We start from the raw sequence: 20,000 nt of genomic DNA, 5'->3' as shown, positions 1-20,000 counted from the left end.
ACAATGTTTGTTGCGGTTCTCACTGACCTCGGACGACCTGACTTTTTTTGCATCTGCTATTGAACCATACTGTCAGAATGCTGTCGCCCATCTCCTTATGGCTTTGTCTGTTGGTGCTATTCTCACAATACTGAAACCGTTTCGGAAGTACAGCTCCCCAATTGGTGTCCTCTGCTGAAGTGTCCACTTATCCATGGTAAATTCAACCCTTAAGATTAACCTGCAACAGAAAAAACAAACGGTTCGTACACATTGCCTTCAGCACAATTTACAATGCAAATACAGTCATGACTTTTGGCGGATCCTGTATATCGAGAGCTGTGTAATGGCCGATATTAATATAATGAGAAGAAGTGAAGCTTTATTTCTCTTCAATCCATTGAACAAAGTGGTTCGGTCTTGTCTTGCTCTGTCTTAAGTCCACCATTTACAAAATGGATCGAAACAATAATTGAACTTTTTTGTCGTCATTGACAAAACAAGTGATTTTTTTTCCAAATTTTCAGACAAGTGTGAAGCTTGTTGTAAAGAATATTGTTATCATGATTTCCATGTCAACCACATTGTTGCTGGCTTGCATCGATGCTTGTAGAGTGGCTGTGGTGTTGATACAGTGCCCTCTGTTGGTTAGAGAATGAATTTGTAATTTGTTCATGGTGTCGGTGATGGCTCGCCTACTCTTCGCGATGGACATTGTGCAACCTTCAATGTCCACCAAATAATGCGAGTAGACATGACACCCGGCTTAACAGTCACGTGATAGATGGTGCGTAGACGTCAACACTAGGATGACATTTTATATCTGGGTTGGGATAGTTCACTTAATTGGGGTGATAGTTTGAGCTCAAGCCAGTTTAATAATTTTATCCATAAAATTATTGCAAGCCCATTGAGTCATGCTCATAACTCCTAACTCTTAATCATCGATCATTGGCAATTGCTCGTCTCGAGGATGGCTCTTCTTTGTGGAGGCGGGTGGTGGTGTTGTCCATGGGCTTGCGGATGGCTTGTACGCCCAATCTTAGTCTTGCAGGTTCTCCCACACTGAGGAATCTGTTGTCTGCGAGCAGAGGTGGTGGTGGATTATTGTCATGAGCAGCTGCCCCCTCTCTACATCTCTCTTTCCGTGCTCTCTCGACAGAAGGTCTTAACTCCACTTTGGACGATAGATCGCCATTTTGAACACTATTGCGCATCCACTTCCCATGTGCCAATGTTAATGGCACAGACCTTCATTGTGGCTTTTAGGTTATCTTTGAAATGCTTCCTCTGGCCCCCATGCGAGCGGGCTCCCCGGTGTAGATCCCAGTGGAGCACCTGTTTAGGTAGCCGTGTATCGGGCATTCTGGCGAAATGTCCCGTCCGTCTGAGCTGATATGACATTATCATGGCCAATATCTACATGCATGTCCATGTCTTGCAAGGATGCTCATGTTTGTTCTTTTATTCTCCCACTTGATTCACAGGATCCTTCTCAGACAATGTTGATGAAATTGTTATAGGGCCTTGATATGAGGTTTATAGGTTGTCCAAGCTTCGGCACCAAAAAGAAGCATGGGGAGAATCACTGCCCGATAGACATGAAGCTTAAAGTCAGGTCTAACATCACGGTTTTTGAAAACAGCGTATATGCAATTTGCCATAGACCGAACAAGTACATTGTATCCGATGGTGTACTTCTTCATCAATGTCAGCTTTTTGGGATAAATATCTTCCGAGGTATGTGAAGTGCCGGACATTTTTCCAATGCTTCACTGCGAATCTCAATTGAAGGTGTTTGATTCAATATGTTTGGTGTGGGTTGGTTGAGGACTTTAGTCTTTTTGGTGTTCAACGTGAACCCCATGCTCTCGTAGGCCTCTGTGAACACATCCACAATCCTGTAATTCTTCTCCTCGTGAGCACTAACTTGTGCATCATTGGTATACTGAAGTTCTATGACAGGGGTGGTTGTTGTCTTTGTCTTCGTCTGTAGCTTGCTGAGGTTGAAGAGTCTAACCTCAGTGCGATCTGTTACCACAACACCTGAACGGAGTCTATGAGCCGTGAATTCCAGCATTGCTGCAACGAAGATTGAACATAGTGTTGTAGTAATGACTCATCCCTGTTTGACACCTATTTTGACAGAAAAGGGGTCTGCAGTGGAGCTGTGTGATCGTAGTGTTGCTGACATAGTCATGTAGGAGACAAATGATGTTTGTAAACTTAGCTGTGCAGCCATATCACTGTAACACCTTCCAAAGGGCAGTTCGATTCACCGAGTCGAAAGCTTTTCTGTGGTCGAAGAAAGCCATGTACAAAGAGGTGTTCCACTGTCTGCTCTTTTCCTGAAGTTGGCGGATTGTGAAGATGATGTCGATTGTTCCTCTAGCGTGTCGGAAACAGCACTAATACTCAGGAAGGACTTCCTCAGCAATTGGCGAGAGACAATTGAGAAATATCACAGTTGAGAGCATCGCTATGCCCATGTAGTTGCAACAGTTCGATTTACCTGCTTTCTCAAAGACTGCGATTATCATGGCATCTCTACGATTATTTGGGAGTTCTTCATTCTGCCAGAACTTCACAAATAGGTCATGCATCTTGGAGATCAGCACGTCTCCTCCATACCTCAGTGCTTCCGTGGGAATGTTGTCAGAACCAGGAGCTTTGTTGTTTTTCACCTGGTTGGCAGCAATTATCACCGCGTTGAGTGTTGGTTCACCGTCTAGCTCACTTTTGATTGTACGCTTCAGTAGGAGCATGTCCACCGGAGCAACATGGTAGGTTCTCCAGTGCTCTCGTAGGAGCATGTCCACCGTGTTGCTCTGATTGAATAGCTCTGCAAAGTGCTCTTTCTAACGGGCATTGACACTGTCAGTGTCTTTAAGGAAAGTATTGCCATCCTTGGATCTAATTGGTGTTGGTCCGTGTGTTAACGATCCACATATCTCCTGGTTGCCTTGAAGAAGGCACGGATATCATGCTTATCAGCAAGAAGTTTAATTTCTTCAGTCTTCTCTGTCCACCATTTGTTTTTCTTTGAACTTCAGCTCTCGCTGTCTAATGAGCGAACTCCTTTTCTTTTGAGCTTGGGCCCTGTTGTCGGGTTTGGGATACTTTCCATTTGTAACCAATGAGCCTGCATATTTCTGTATGGTTCTCATCAAACCAGTCTTGGTGTCTTTTAGTGGTGGGTCCGGGTGTTTTGTGGCATTTGAATGGGATTATGGATTTCAATGACTCCTGGTCAGCTTGTGCGCTGTTTGATAGTATGACTGTCAATCCCTGAAATCTCCAATTGATTTGTTCTTGAAATTCCATGACCTTAACATCTTTTGACAGGCCGGAAACCTCAAACTTTCTTGGTACTTGTCACAGCTGTTGGTTCCTTTTGGAAGCTGCCTGAAAAGCAAATACCGAGTGAATGAGTTGACAATCTGCCCAGCATTCGTCGTCCGTAACTATGCGCACGTCTTTTCAATCCCAGAACCTGACGATCACATAATCTGTTAAGTGCCAGTGCTTTGATCTTGGATGTTGCCAAGATGTCTTGAGACAGGTTTTTTGGTGGAAAATGGTTTTTGTGATCACAAGATCATGTTGAGCACACAGGTATACCATTGGAGTTAGATTTCCCCATTTCTAGGGATAAATTGGTCAACAGAAAAGAAACAAACTTGTGATGTCATCGGCCACATGGTTCATCAGCCATGTAAATATATTATACACACACACACACGTACATAATTTTAAACTTTAACAAATCCTCTTCTCCAGAACAGTAGAACAGATCAAGGAGAAACTTTACAGGTATGACAGCCTATCCATGAGGAACAAAAAGTTCCCCACCTATGATGTCATTGGTCACATGGTTTGGGAGCCATATTGTATTTACCCCAAAAACCATTAAATATCTTCTGCAGAACAGCTCGACAGATCGATGGGAAACTTCACACACATGTTCCACAAGCCTTGGGGATATCAGGATATCCCATGAATAATTGATAGGTCACATGGTTTGGAAGCCATATTGGATTGAAGGAAAATATTTTAATAATTATCTTTAACCGCTGCATCAATCGACGTGAAACTTCAAAATTATGATCTGTTAGTGATTGGGAATATATATGTTTCAAATTTCAACCTGATCGGGCAAATGGTCTGGCAGTCAGAATTATTTAAATGTATTTGAATCTGGATTCTTTTTATTTTTATTTTTCCTTTTCTTTTCTTTTTTCTTTTTTCTGAATAAGGCTCACTTGGCTGTGCCTGGATGGGTTTGAGGATAGAAAAGTAGCAGGTGAAACCTGAATCCTATCCAGGTACCTCCTGATGACTTGATCTTTGCTTTTCGCTTGTTCGGGTTCCTTCTGTAACTCCAATGCAGTACCTATTTTATTTGGTCTTCCATTTGATTTCAATTTATTTTTTTTTATTGCAAATTTGCTGCCAGAAGAGTTGGCTCACATCAACTCCTCAAGACTGCACCGGGTAAGTGTTCTATGAATACCATCTAGTGATGATAAGTTGCAGAACAAGTTCACGTTTCAGGGCTTTTCGTCAGTTTTTCAGAGTTATGCCTTTTTGGACTTGGAAAGTATCACATTGGTAGGGGACTTGTATTGCTAAACGATTCTCACTGGTTTGTATCTTTTATTTATTTATTTTACATTTTAACTGGAAAGTCAGTCTCTTGTGTATTGTGTTGATGTAACATTTCCTAATGCCTAACGGAGAAATGATCATGACCGATCTTGACACCCCTGATACATCCAGATGAGTCAGTGAACGACAATGACGATGACAAAACATTTTCAAAACTTGCGATATTAATTGCTTTTGGAGACTTAAAGCTGGCTTTTTTTGCTGTTGTTTAGGCCTTGAGGATTCTGGAAGCAGTGATGATGAAGTGGATGAGGGAAGAAAGGATGGTTATGGTAGTGAGGATGCTGATGATAATACTGGTGACGGCCACGAGCATTGTGAAAATGCACAGGTGAGGAAATTTTTCTTTCAACGTGTGTGTGTGTGTGTGTTTTTGTTTTTTACTTTAACGCCACTAGTGTGTGTAATTGTGAGTACTTTTTGTAACCCCATAGTCATCATCCCTCATCCTGTAAGTGGCTTTATTATTCTTTCCTACAACATGCATCTTTGAATGGATAGTCAATCAATAGTTTGAATTGCTCAGGTATTTGTGTGTAGTCATCTGACAAACTCTTTTGAAGACATTACACCATTAAAAAAAGTAAAAACTTGGACAACACAAACACAAATCTGTATTAATTTGCAAAATGCTGTACTGACCTATGACAGTGCTCAACACTTAATGATTTGTGGGGTTGCCCAATAACGCAACAATTTCAAAATTTTATTTGCTTGAAAAACACATTCACATCCGCACATTTTCACATATGATTAACCTAAACAAATCAAGAGAGATGTACTGTACTACATGGTGTCATTTGCAGGCACAACCATTATTCAAAGAAAGATGTAGGGATGGCTTCACATGATAATTTATTGTTGCCATTATTTGCATATTTTTGGTACACTATCCCCACATTCTTTTACATTTTAAAAAAAAAAAACGTTTTTATTACTTGCTTCCAGACTTAAGAAATATATTTTTAAGCATTTTTACTCACCAACTTTATTTGATGTCTGTCATACTTCGATGACAACAAGTAGACTCCAAGCGGCATGGCTGTATGGGTGCTTTACGGATGGAAGAAAGTTCCGACACTCTGTGCATGTACGACATCTCACCTGTGATAATTATCGTATTTATTCGATTACTAGCAGTTTACTCACCCTCTGGGTGGGTGGAGTTTGTGCATTATATTATAAATGAAAGGTCATTGATTGCAAATGAATGGTCTGAAAGGTTTCAGGATCTGGAATTGAAAGGTCTTGAGTCTCGACATAGTCACGGTGTGATAATATGTAATTAATAGATGTACTTGCAGTCCAATACTATGTCATTAAAAAGTTGATGTCGAGTACAGTGCATAATTAATAGACGTACTCACTTGGGTCAACCTGGCTTCATCGTGTTTTTCAATTGTAAATAGAGGTAATATGGAATAGGCAAAGCCTAGAAGCGAATGTAGAATTCTTCTTACATTCGCTTCTGACTTTACATAAAACTTGTTCACAACTGTATACTTGCCAACTATACCGTGGTACGTGTAAGCGCCGCACAGCTGATGATTTTGACGCAATTTCCGGTTAATTCGGCCTGGATTCGGGATCAGCGAACAAATAATGTAAATCGCGATTAAAAAAATATTTTTTGATGATGCGGGAGATATCTTTATTAAAATTAACTTTGGGAAAAAATAATTGAATAAAAAAATAAACGATCACTTCTAGTCAAGAATAAAATAAATTAAAAGTTTCGGAAAGAGTTTCAAAATCACTCCCGGTAATGTTAAATACAAAATAAACACTTTCGGAAGTATAAAATTAACTTTGGGGGAAAAAAATAATTGAATAAATAAGCACTTCCGGTCATGATCTCCCGGCATGCATCATTCCCCATGACAAAAACCGGAAGCAAAATGGTCATAGGCAACGACACGGATTCACAATTGCCAGGGTATTGTGTTGTTTTTGTTGTTTCCTATTCTCTCATGTGCACGCGTTAAGTAATATTCACAAGATAGAAATAAAACCCAATCGTATTTATACACCGCACAGCGTTTAACAACAACCGGAAGCAAAAGGTCATATCCAACGACATGGATTCCAAAGAACCAGGGGTATTGTGTTGTTGTTGTTTCCTATTCTCTCACGTGCACGCGTTGAGTATGAAGCTCACTGCGTTCGCTATAATTGTGGTTTGTCCAGCAACAGTTGTGGGACTGTACTTAATATTATGCTGATAACTACACCCATTGAGGTGTGATTGGCCCTAGTGCAATTGTTACCATGGCTCCCGCCCCAACCAGGCTGATTGACAGGCATGATCCCGCCCACCCCTCTTTTTCCCTTCAAATGCTGATGCGTTGGGCAGTTACAGTGACTTGAGAAAGTATTCACACCCCTCGAGTTTTTCACATTTTGTTGTGTTTCAGCCTGAATTTCAAATGGATTAAACTGAGAATTTTTTTTTTTAAACCGATCTGCACAAAATACCCCATAATGACAAAGTGAATTTTTTTAATTGTTTTTTTTTAGAGATTTTTACAAATTAATTAAAAAGAAAAGCTGAAATGTCTTTAGTCGATAGGTATTCAACCCCTTTGCTATGACACTCCAAATTGAGCTCAGGTGCATCCAGTTTCCTTTGATCATCCTGGAGATGTCTCGACATCTTGATTGGAGGACACCTGTGGTTAATTCAACAGATTGGACATGATTTAGAAAGAAACACACCTTTCTATACAAGGTCCCACAGTTGACGATGCATGTCAGAGTAGAAACTCCACCATGAAGTCCAAGGAACTGTCTGTATAACTCCAAGATAGAATTGTGAGGAGGCATAGATCTGGGGAAAGGTATAAAAAAAACTTATAAAGTATTGAAAGATCCGAAGAGCACAGTGTGCTCCATCATTAGGAAATGGAAAGAATACGGAACTACCGAGACTCTTCCTAGAGTTGGCTGTCTGACTAAACTGAGCAACCAGCCAAGACGGACCTTAGTCAGGGAGGTGACCAAGAAATCAATGACCACTTTGACAGAACTACAGAGTTTCTTGGCTGAGAAGGGAGAACCTGCCAGGACAACAGTCTCCACAGCACTTCACAAATGTAGGCTTTATTGGAGAGTGGCCAGATGGAAGCCACTCCTGAGAAAAGGCACATGACAGCATGCCTGGAGTTTGCAAAAAAAACATGTGAAAGACTCTGAGAGCATGAGGCAAAATATTCTGTGGTTTGATGAGATGAAGATTGAACTATTTGACCGAAATGCAAAGCACTATGTCCTGCGGAAACTGAGCATAGCTCATCATGCCTCGAACACCAACCCTACCGTGAAGCACGGTGGTGGCAGCATCATGCGATGGGGGATGCTTTTCACTGGCAAGGACTGGGAGACTTGTAAGAAGAGAGGGAACAATGAATGGAGTTAAATGCAGGCAAATCCTTGAGGGGAACCTGCTTCAGAGTGCAAAAGACCATAGACTGCAGGGAAGATTTACATTCCAACAGGACAATGAGCCCCAAGCACACAGCCAAAACAACACCGGAATGGCTTCAGAGCAAGAATGTGAAAGTCCTTGAGCGGCCCAGCCAAAGCCCAGACTTGAATCCCATTGAGAATCTGTGGAAAGACTTGAAGATTGCTCTTCACCGACGCTCCCCATCCAACTTGACAGAGCTTGAGCAAATCTGCAAGGAAGAATGGGAGAAAATCCCCAAATCCAGATGTGCAAAGCTGATATAGACATACCAAAGAAGACTCGAAGCTGCAATCGCTGCTAAAGGCGCTTCTACAAAGTTTTGACTCAGGGGAGGGGGGGATTGAATACTTATTGACGCAAGACATTTCAGCTTTTCACTTTTAATTAACTTAGAAAAATTTCTAAAAACATGTTTTCACTTTGTCATTACGGAGTATTTTGTGTAGAACAGTGACAAAAATTTAAATTTAATCCATTTTAAATTCAGTCTGTAACAAAACAAAATGTGATTAAAGTTGAGGGGTGTGAATACTTTCTGAAGGCACTGTTTGTCGCTTTGAAAGCGTTTCCCTGACATGGAGACTTTATTAAAGGCTGCGTCATGTTCTTTACAAGTTCAAGTGTTGGATCATGTCCTCCAAAGGATGCTGAGGAAAACGGATTTTTAGCAACAGCAGTTTTGTTTGACTTATTTATTTATCTGTCAGTGGAGACACATCCGTCAAGGATAGGTGATGTGGAATGGCAATTGATGGGATAGAATGGCCACATAATGACAAACTGCATCAATGGAGATTATGATGCCAAGACGGTCGGGGTTGAAGAGCTACCAGCCGTAACGCTGTGATACCATCCAGCATGGTGAACCCTTTGACAGAAGTCTAATTTTGACTTGACAGGAGAGAATAAAAGGAGTTTAGATGCCGTAAACAGAATTGGACAGTGTTGTTCACGAAACTGCTCATTTACCAACACAGCGCCTCTCTGGGGTATAAAGATGATAGGACATCTGAGAGTGAAGATATTGTTATGGCTGTGGAAATTCGCAGAACACCATAAAGGTCCTTAGTTCAGTTAGATCGATAAGTCTGTGTTCAGTTAGATTTCTCCACCGTTGTTTAATGGGATTTATTCGTGTCACAGGGCTGTGATCCTTTGAGGTAGGTTTTTCTTTCTCTATCGTTATTTTGAACTGACATATCTCGCCCACCATTACAACAACTACGCCACAACACCAACCATGCTACAATCGCCACAATACCACCACCACCATTTAACCATCTTCGCCACTACGCCATCCTCCACAGACCACGCTACGACCCTTTCCGCGTTCAAAAGGGGTCCGAGAACGCGGGCGTAAAAGAACGAGGAAAAGAAACCTCCAATGGTGCGTGTGGGTTTCTCCCGCCTTTTTTTTCTCCGAGGCTGGTGTGACGAGAAGGGCGAGGCGGCTCGCTCGCGATTGGTGGATACGAGGAGTGAGGCGGTCGGAGTTGAGAAACGCCCCTTTTCGAGAAACTTCTCAAAGGCTCGAAGGAGGGTGGAGCCAAAAACGGGCAGGGGCGAAGGGCGGAGCCCCGAGTTATACAAGGCCGCACGAGACGCGAGGTCTGGTCTTTTTCGTGTGGTGGTTTCGCCGTCGGGTGGTTCATCGCTCTCCTGGCTCTTGGTCCTGTGGTTCATGCGCTCTTGGTCCTGTGGAGCGACCTGTTCGTTGGAGGCGTGGGACGGTAGAAAGTCCGGGCGACGCACCGGAGACGCGGACTGAAGGCGCAGCTCTGCCAGCTGGGTGGCGTGAACCTGCGCATCCGTGCAAGGAGCACCGGAGGGAGCTCGCCGGCCATGCTAGTGGCCCAGGATCAGGCACGGCCACACTAGCTGCCGTGGGGACGGGGCGACGTGACTCGCCGACCACCGAGGGGGGGGGCAGGTAACCTGCCACGGTCTCACGGGACCCGTTCGGTCCTCCAGGTCCCGTGTTATAAAGGTCCACGTACCCTGTCTGCCACTCCCGTCTTTGAGGGTGGCCATTCCTTTGCTTTTGAGTGAATGTTGGTGGCGCCATGTCCGACAAGTCAGAACTGAATAAGTGACTGTAAATAATAATCATATTCGGTTGCATTGCTTTTGCTTCTCGCCTGAATATTGCACGACTGCTTTGGCTGTATATACGTGTGCTTGGTTCGAATGTATCCCGTTCGTTGCATCTTCTTTCCCCTATTGGAAATGCCATCTTGCATCGTGGAATAATTAATTGGGTTTTGAAATGGCCGTTAAATAAAATTGGATCCGGCGAGGTCGGCGATAATACCCACTCGGTTATCACCGCAGAACGGAACGGACCGCTTAAGCGGTTCGTGTCCCAAGCCGACCTACGTCGAGGTACGGTCGCCCGGTCGACTGCCCGCGCAGGCACTTAGATATATCTACTTCGGCGAGTGACCCTATCTTGCGTGGGTAGACAATTGGCACGGTCGTGGTGTGGTTGAAGACCCACCCGTGACAGGGTTCCGGCATTATCTCCGGAAAGTCACGACTAAATTGTCCGTATGGTGGGCGACGCGGTTGCTATTAGTGGAAAGCGGCCGACCGCACGCCGGCGGGCGCGAATTCGTAACAATATACAGGGTGAGTCAGAAGTCGCGTCCGATTTCTGTCAGTTGATTGTTTGTTTGCCATTTGTATTACAGTGTACAAGAAGGTAGAAATAAATGAATGACATGTTTATCTTACCATTTATTCAAAAATAAATTATTACGGAACTGTACCAAGCTGTTTTACTTGCAATTTTCAAAGTGCCGTCCTTCGTGATCGATGCACAATTGCAGCCGAGCAGGCACAGAGCGGCACACACATCTGCAGAGTTCGATGTCAATTTCCTCAAACTTTGCAGTGATTTGAGCCTTCAATTCCTGAATGGTACGAGGCTTTTCACGATAAACAAGGTCTTTCATGAGCCCCCAAAGAAAGAAATCTGGAGGTGTAATGTCTCGGGAGCGTGCCGGCCACTCGATCGGACCGCGGCGGCTGATCCACTTTCTGGGAAAGTTTTCATCAAGCCACTGACGAACATAACGTCCATAATGAGGTGGAGCTCCATCATGCTGGAAATAACAGTCCTGATCTTGTACCCTTGGCCAAAAGAAGGTTTGCAGCATATCCAGGTAAATTTCTGCAGTGACAGATCCCTCAAAGAAAAAGGGTCCAATTATCCCAAATGGAGATATGGCTGCCCAAACTGTCACTCCAGGTAAATTTACCTCCTTCTCAACTGTCACTCTTGGGTTATCCGCAGCCCAGTAGACACAATTGTGTCTGTTAATTGTGCTATTAAGCTTAAAACATGCCTCATCTGACCACCAGATGTTGTCTCGCATTGTGTCCTCTTCGTGAAGTTTAGCTAAGAACTCTTCGCAAAATTGAAGACTGCGGTCGTCATCTCCATCATGAAGGGCATACAGTTAACGTGGAGTGTAAGGTTTCATTTTTTTCTGATGAAGGACACAGATAACACTTGATTGGCTCACTTCCAACTCTGCAGATAAATGGCGAGTTGACTTTTGCGGACTTTGTTCCAGTCTTCTGATGGCTTCTTCAGCCTTCGCTAAATTCGTTGCCGTTTTTGGACGACCGCACTTCTTTGCATTGGCTACCAACCCTGCTGCTTCAAATTTCTCGACAATCAATCGTATGTTTGTTCCCTGAGGTGGGTTAATATCGAATTCCTGTGCCAAACGGCGTGCCGCCATCGTCGGTTGTTCATTACATTTGTGGTAATGTTTCACGGCCGCAATGCGTTGATTCATTGAAATGTAATTATTTAATGGTTCAATTTGGTGCAAATTCAGTAACTTTCCAAACTCGCAGCAATAACCTGCAAAACAAAGTCAAAAATAAAAAGTAATAATCCGCAACACAATTATTAACAACATGACTTCCCAGAAAGAATCTGACAGCCAAAAAAACAGAAATCTGGCTCTACTTTTGACTCACCCTATATATTAATGTAGATGTGCATACCGACACACACTGATGGATTACAATTGCCTCCACCGTTCCTATGTCAATGAGCAAGACTAATTTTGCCGAGGTGGTTTGGTGACTATGTATGAAGCCGTTTGAGGACTCCCCGTTGTATTATTTTATAGATACTAGTGCGTGCCCGTATGTGCGTGGCTGTACGTGCAAAAAAAAAACACTTTCAAACCGCATGCCACAAACAACAACCACACAGGCCGTCCCTTCACTCTCACGTGCCCGTACGTGCGTGGCCGTACGTGCAAAAAAAAGAAGAAGAATTGTGACGTCATAGCACCGTGTCCTGTCATTGGTTTGGTAAATAAATGGCCATAACTTGGGAACCATTTGTCCGATTAATATCAAATGTCCTAGTGCGTGCCCGTACGTGCGTAATCCCGAACACCCATCACAGATTTTGTAGTATGCTTTTGTAGTGCATGCCCGTACACCCATCACAGATGTTGCAACCAACAGATTTGGAAGGATCTGATTGATGACGTACCTTGAGCCATTGTAGTGCCCGTTCTTCTGGTCGAAGTTTCGTAGCAGCATGATCACCATACCCACCTTGAGAGTGATCCGATGTGGCGGCATACCAGATGGACAGAGGGTGTTCAGGAACTAAGGCGGATAGAAATGATCACCCTCAGATTCCACTGTATCGACGCTGCAGCAAACATGTTCCTCCCCTGGAAATATGGTTGTCATGTTTTGATAAATTATTTTCTGAACAATTTTTCTTCAATTGCGGAAGAGAAGGCTGAGTTTCAGCACTGAGCTCGTGCTTTATCCGTTTCTTCTGCACGACGCCTTGCCTCACGTCCAGTGTTGTCTGCCGAGCGAGCAGCTCATGCTTCATCCGTTTCAGCTGCACGACACCTTGTCACGTGCGTAGCGTCGTGTGTCAAGCGAGCAGCTCGTGCTTCGTCCAATTCAATTGCACGTGCACGATGCGCAGCTTCGTTCCTTCGCTCTCTAAAACGACGACTGAATTGGGGTATTGTTTCAATTAAATCGGACCAACCGTATCATAAATGGCCATAACTTGGGAAACACTTGGGAAACAGCTGAAACGGATGAAGAAGAATGATATCAAACCTTGAAAAGGCACACACTCAGGTCCCCAGCGTCAATTGTGACATCATATCAAATGAAGAAGAAGAAGAAAAAATACGTGATACATGCAAAAAAAAAAAGAAGAATTGTGACTTCAATCGTGACGTCGATAAGGACAAGCACCGTGTCCTGTCATTGGTTTAGTAAATAAATGGCCATAACTTGGGAACCACTTGTCCGATTAATATCAAACCTTGAAAAGGCACATCCTCAGGTCCCCAGCAATATACCTAGAAAGTTTCAATGAGATCGGACCAGTGGTTGTTGAGAAACTGCGGTCGCAGATACACATACACAGACACACAGACAGACACACACACAGAGATTGCTGGAATTATAGATGGATGTGGATTATTTGCACACTTTTCTTTTGTATCAAATATATATATTGGATGTGAGTAGTTTATGCAATTTTATCATTCGTATTTATTTTGGCATTTACCTCTTCTCCCCTTGGTTTTCATTTAAGGTCTTTATTTATTTATTTATTTATTTATTTATTTATTTATTTTTACCATTTTCAGTACAGTAAGTCCTCGCTTTTCGCAAGGGTTGCGTTCCTGGAAAACCTTATGATAAGCGAAACTGTGTTAAACAAAACATATTTTCCCATAGAAACCAATGTGTTAAAGGGGGGATGTGTTTTTGGCTCGGAATTTTTTGGACATAAACAAAACGCACTCCTCGAGTCGTGGCGACTTACCCCGAGGCTGGAGGAACGGAGTTGATTGCGGTGGACAAGTCACACTTGCGGAGTGGCAGAATCGTCCCCCTCTTCACTTGACACTGTGCTGTCACTTTCTTCACCAGCGGGAACGGTCTCTTGGCAGCTGGTTGAAGGAGCATCCTGGATGGTGGATGGAGTTGGTGCTGCATCTTTTGGCTTGAAAAATGCATGGAGAGTGGGCTGGATGGCTTTCTTTTTCTTTGCTGCATAACGTTCCTTGTAGCAACAAAAGGGCATCATAAACAACACAGCTAAAATCAGTGCTCCTTTTAAGATTTGGATCTTGCTCGATAACAAATTCTATGGCACTTTCAAACGAGCTGAGGATTTGGCTGAGGTTTTTCATGGTGAGATGCTCGGATGAAGGTGTCACAGCATCTTCTTCTTCCTCAAGAGCCCACTGCTGTTCCAACTCCATAAGATCTTCATTGCTTAAGGGTTCTGCATGAGACTCCAGTAAGTCATCCACGTCCTCTTCGTCAACCTCTTCAAACCAACCTCCTGCTCCAGGTCTACAATTTGACTTGTAATCAACGGAACATCAGCAAACCCCGTGAAATTGTGGACACACTCGGGCCACACTTTCTTTCACGCAGCGTTCTTTGTGGAGGCACTCGCCTCCGCCCATGAATCCTCAATGTTTTCCAAGGCCATTTTTATGTTGTATGTTCGCCAAAACTCCTTGATTGATAGCTTGTCCTCATCAGTTTTTTTGATAAGCTGCAGCATGGTATGTTTAACATAATAGGCTTTAAAAGCAGCAATAACTCCCTGATCCATAGGCTGTAAAAGTGAGGTAGTATTTGGTGGTAAAAATACTACCTGCACGTTTTCACACCAGTCTTCCATTTGCTGAGGATGGGCAGGAGCATTGTCTACAAGCAGCAAAGATTTGTTGTTCATAGTTGTTCTCCTTGGAGTACTTCTCAACATGATTGGAGAAGTAATTGATCACGTAATCGTGGGTCAATGCCCTAACAAACGACGCTCTTTTTTTTGTATCACAGCAAGATATAAAGGCAAGCGACGTTTAGTTTGATCTTCTATCCACACACATAATAAACGCTCCATGTTGTGCATGGCACCATCCCTCATTCTCGTTAGTGTCGTTGCACTCGAACTGGTCGCAATCTGTGATATTTTCTTTATCTTTGCAGAACTTTGAACGATCGAATGTACAGTCGATGCAGCGATTGCTGCGCGCGGCCGATTTCCGTTGTCCCTTCACCTCGTTCATGTCTTTTAATTATATCCAATTTCACCTTCAATGTGACAGCCTTTCGTTGTCTCTTGAAACGAGGTGTGCTCGGCAAAAGACTTGCGGGTCGCTTGGGATTCATACTGGAAGGTATGCAGGCGAGCGTGAAGAGAATACGTACAGTACAGCATACAGTACATGCGCAGTAAAGTGAAAGTGTGTTTATGCGCATCCTGTGTGATTGTTGTTTTTTGCAGGCAGTTTGAAACTTTTTTTTGCGTTTTTCCTTGCAATGACATTACGATAGGCATAAAATGTTTGCGATAATTGAAAAATTGGTCATTAAAACTAAATTACGAATAATCGAAACTACGATATGCGAACTTCAGGTTAGCAAGGACTTACTGTACTATATTTGGTCCCATCCAGGCCAGAGACAGACTTCCACCATGGTCTGAATAGTGAATGAATTGAGACCATGAGTTTATTAAAGAGGATGTCTAATGTATTAAAAAAATAAAAAAAGTTTCTGTTTATGGAAATTGGTAGCCATATTGTATATAAAAGCGAAACCACGTATGTTGCAGTTGAGTTTTTAATAGGACGAGTAACGAATCTGTGATCGATATTCTTGCTTTGTGAACCACGTTCAGGCACAATGGCCGTTCTTTGGCTTGCTGGATGAAGTTATGTGGATCGAGTAAATCGCTCCATTGTTACTATCCACTTGGATATATGTGCATGATTGACATACGGATATCCCAGTATTCTCACTCGGCTCGTTCCTCGCCGATTGTTATGCGTCTGCTGACGAAGTCACCGGAGGAATTATTTTCAGGTTGTCTGTCCATTTTCTCTGTTTTCTCCACAACCGCCGAACCGATTGACACAAAATTTTCACCATAGGTGCGACTACTCGTGTAGAATGTTTCAATGATAATTATGATGTCATAGGTCAAGTGTGGCAGACATGTTGGAAAAATTGAAAAACTTTGGACCTCCATCTCCGAAACTGCTCCATGAGAAAAAAATTAACCTTGGCACATAGCAAGTACTCCCTCCTCATGGTGAATGTGCGATTTTCATTTTTATTATCCCCCCCCCCCCCCGGGAGGGAGGGAGCGGGATATTGTAATCGTCTGGTTTGTTTGTCTTTGTTATCTTGCCAAAACGAAGTTTTTGCAAGATATGTTAGTCAGCTTGTATGTTTTTTTTGTTTGTTTGTTTATTTGTTTGTATGTAATCGCGTATAAAAAATTCTGCAGAGCACAGTTACCATTGGAAATTTTTGTAACTTCGCATATCAGAGGCCTATAGAGGTCACTTTCAGTGCACAAAATTTTGAAGGTCAAAGGTCAAGGTCACTTTGTCGCAAATCAGGGGAGTCGACGAAACCCTTATTTTTTTGAGTAATTTTGATCAGATCGTCTTCAAACTTCATGGGACTATAGTTCATGGTCTGGCGCTCAGCTGATTAATTTTTGGTGGCGATTGGCCTTGACCTTCATATGTTTTTTTTTGTATTTTTGGTCTGTAATCACGTATAAATCACACTGCAGAGCACAGTTATCATTGGAAATTTTTGTAACTTCGCCAATCAGAGGCCTATATGAAGTCCCTTTCAGCACATAAAATTTTGAAGGTCAAAGGTCAAGGTCACTTTGTCGCAAATCAGGGGAGTCGACGAAACCCTTATTTTTTGAGTAATTTTAATCGGATCGTCTTCAAACTTCATGGGAATATAGTTCATGGTCTGGCGCTCAGCTGATTAATTTTTGGTGGCGATTGGCCTTGACCTTCATGGTTAGCGCCTCAGGTCAAACATATTTGACCCCAAGGTCAAATTTTCAAGTTTTAGGAACCATATCGTATAGTACCTCAAATTGAACACCTCGATGAGTGCTTTCTAGATATGTCAAGCTTGAGACATTATGACGTCATTTGGTGACGTTATGAGGCAAAAGCATATTTTTCATGGTTACTCTGTAGAACGATTCTCATCGGAATCTCTCGTAGGCAGATATTCCTCAAGGAGTCGCTCCTGGTGGATAGCAGCTCTGTTCACCTCAGTGTGACCTTAAAGAAGTCACACGTGGTCACCTTTTGGCAAGATACGGGTCACCCTGCGGGTGACATTGGTTTATTTGTTTGTCTGTCTGTCTGTTAGCAACTTTACGGCAAAACGGCTTTAGAAAACGCTATCAAATTTAATCCACAGGTGGGCAATGAACCTTGGATGACCCCATTAACTTTTGGGTCCAATTGGATCAAAGGTCAAGGTCATGAAAATATCAAAATCGTTTTTCGCTCATAACTTCGTCAAAAATGATCTGATTTACTTCAAACTAAGCTTATCGTGAACCTTATTCTATTTGTCACTGATAATCCTACCCATTCCTAAAGTGAAAAATGCATATTTGTGAAGATCGGTAGGGTCCGAAGTTTTGGGGGTCATGGTCATCGGTCAAAATTACAAATTTTCCATTAAAACTAAAACATGGTTCAAATTTAAATTTGATCCCCAAAATAAATTTATGCCTTAAATGGGTGGGATTTGTTGTGCCTGGCACTACTTGTTTTTTATTTTTTTTATTTTTGATGTCATAGGTGGCTTTATTGTGCCGTCATAATTACATATGTTGAACACTTTATCCAATCAGTATGAAAAATTTTGAAGGCCATCGAGGGATAAATTGTAATGGGGGGAGGGGGGGAGGGGTGGTGGGAATCGTCTTCTCCGAAACGGCTGAATAGATCGTGTGGAAACTCCACTCGTATGTTCCCAAAGCCTTGGGGACACCACCATGTTCATCAATAATTATAATTAATAGGTCACATGGTCTGGCAGCTGTATTGGACTGAACGAAAATCATAAAGAAATTCTTTCTCTTCAACCGCTTCATCAATCGACGTGAAATTTCACACTTATGATCAAGTAGTGATGGGGAAGTTATGTTTTAAATTTCAACCTGTTTCGATGCATGGTCTGGCAGCCAGAATTATTTAATATCTTGAATCTGGGTTCAGGGATTTAAATCTAACTTGGTACAAGTTTCATAATGATGGAATATTGTGGGCAGTGGCATATCTGGCGATGTTGCGCTGTCGAAGATAGTCATTCTAGTTTTTTTTTTCTTTTATGCTTTATTGTTTTCAATTTGATTCATAAAGTATTATAAAAACCTTGTGTTTGAAATGATAAAAATGTAATGGTCGTGGTGACACTGGGATGTACGTGAGTGCCGGAAGCAGAAGTTAGGTTGGTGGAGGGGTTTCACAAAGGACCAAAAGGAAGAGTTTTGGTTGGTCCTTGGATGTTGGAGGAGTTCAGCGTGAACATTGGTTTGAGGCAGAGAAGCCCACTCCTGTTTATCATGGTGATTGAGCTGGTAAGCAGGAAGGTGAGCTTGAGGGGTAGTATGTTGTTTGCAGACAATCTGGCTGTTGTGGTGGAGAGTGAGTGGGAGATGCAGGAAGTGAAGAGTGGGAGATGCAGTGTGGAGGAGGTTGGAGGGAGCAATGGCAGACAGAGATATCAAGGAAATTTAAACGGAAGGTTTTGATGTCATGTGTCATGTGTCGAGAGAGAGACGAGAGAGACGAGAGAGAACGAACAAGCACAATAGAGGCTGCAGGTTTGTGAGGATAGGAGGATTGCAGGAGTGAAGAGGGTGGATGAATTGGGGGAGGAGATTGATGTGCAGATGACCTTGATAGGGAGCTTGGCGGAATGCCGGCTGAGATGGGCTGAACACTTGGTGCAGATGGGGGAAGAGAGAATGGCAAAGAGAGTGGATAGGTTGAGGGAGGAAAGTAGGAGGAAAAGAGATGGGACCACGGTTGTGATGGGAGGATTGTGTGAGGAGGGGTATCGATGAGGTGGGGGTAGTTGGAGAGTGGAGAGAGTTGGTTGAGGATAGAGAGGGAGGTGGAGGGGTATCAGAAGGGCAGAACCTTGGTGCCATCGGACCTCACTCCTTATAAAAGGAAGAGGAGGATAACAACAAAGTGTTGTGAATTCCACGGAAATGGTCAATGTTTTCTAAATTGTGACGACGTGCAGTACAAATGTGAAAAGCCATTGAGTGGTTCGGTGTGTCCGTGCAAAACGAGTTGAACTCTTTACACTCGCACCCAGTGCCACTCGCACCCAGTGCCACTCGCCGCCCCTTCTCGTGGTGGAGAAAACGGTATTACCGCTCTCGTGTAGTTTGTGCTCATTCCAATCGTGATTGCTCGGTCTTGTCAAAGCAGTTTGATGCATCAACAATAGATTCACTTCAAAAATAAAAATAAAAAAAACTGAATAAATTAATATTCGCTGAATATCGATGACTTCTTTCACCTTCAGCCCGTTGTAAATTCTGTGTAATGTATATATTTTTTAATAAGTATGAAGTTAAAAGCAATGCCATCAACCAATCTTCTCATTCGTCCACAAGCCAAGACCTTCGATACATCAATGAATCAACGTTGCTCCATAAAACGGATAAATTATTCACAAAGTGATGCAAATCGATCTGTTCGGTGAAGCACGTCTTTTTAACAATAACGTGGTTGAAGGTAAAGATTTATTGTTGTCCTACACATTGAAATACCTTTGAATAAGCGAATCGAAGTGTAAGATTTGGCAAGTGTATGAAAGGCCTGGCACCTGTTGCGGAGCGTCGTGCACTCTCGGGCTTAGAACAAATGATTCATTCCGATTCCTGTTTTACTTTCCTTCATTCTGTTCGTTTCCTTTTTCTTTTTTTTAAACAGACATCGAAAGAGCAATAGTTACCTCTACCACCGAAGGTTGATGGAGGTTATATTTTCAGCCCTGT

At 42.7% G+C, this 20,000-nt stretch overlaps 1 protein-coding gene and 1 long non-coding RNA gene across 2 annotated transcripts in view; both read left to right on the top strand.

The window, feature by feature from the left end:
- BOP1 (BOP1 ribosomal biogenesis factor) overlaps nt 1-20,000 on the top strand; it is a 169,841-nt gene that overhangs the window by 7,347 nt on the left and 142,494 nt on the right. The window contains exon 3 of the mRNA XM_085891535.1: nt 4,860-4,978. Coding sequence (XP_085747661.1) covers nt 4,860-4,978 — 119 coding nt within the window. The remainder of the gene's footprint in view (nt 1-4,859; nt 4,979-20,000) is intronic.
- The window catches only part of LOC147021520 (uncharacterized), a 6,782-nt gene continuing 4,649 nt past the window's right edge, over nt 17,868-20,000 (top strand). The window contains exon 1 of the long non-coding RNA XR_015060823.1: nt 17,868-20,000. This exon is cut by the window's right edge and continues 957 nt beyond it. This is a non-coding gene — a long non-coding RNA (uncharacterized LOC147021520).

This window comes from Eptatretus burgeri, chromosome 8 (genome assembly GCF_056783735.1).
Source record: "Eptatretus burgeri isolate ZD-2024b chromosome 8, Ebu_testis_v1, whole genome shotgun sequence".
In the NCBI taxonomy this organism is placed as follows: domain Eukaryota; kingdom Metazoa; phylum Chordata; class Myxini; order Myxiniformes; family Myxinidae; genus Eptatretus; species Eptatretus burgeri.
Note: the sequence above shows the minus strand (reverse complement) of the source record. Positions and strands in the feature narration are given on the sequence as shown.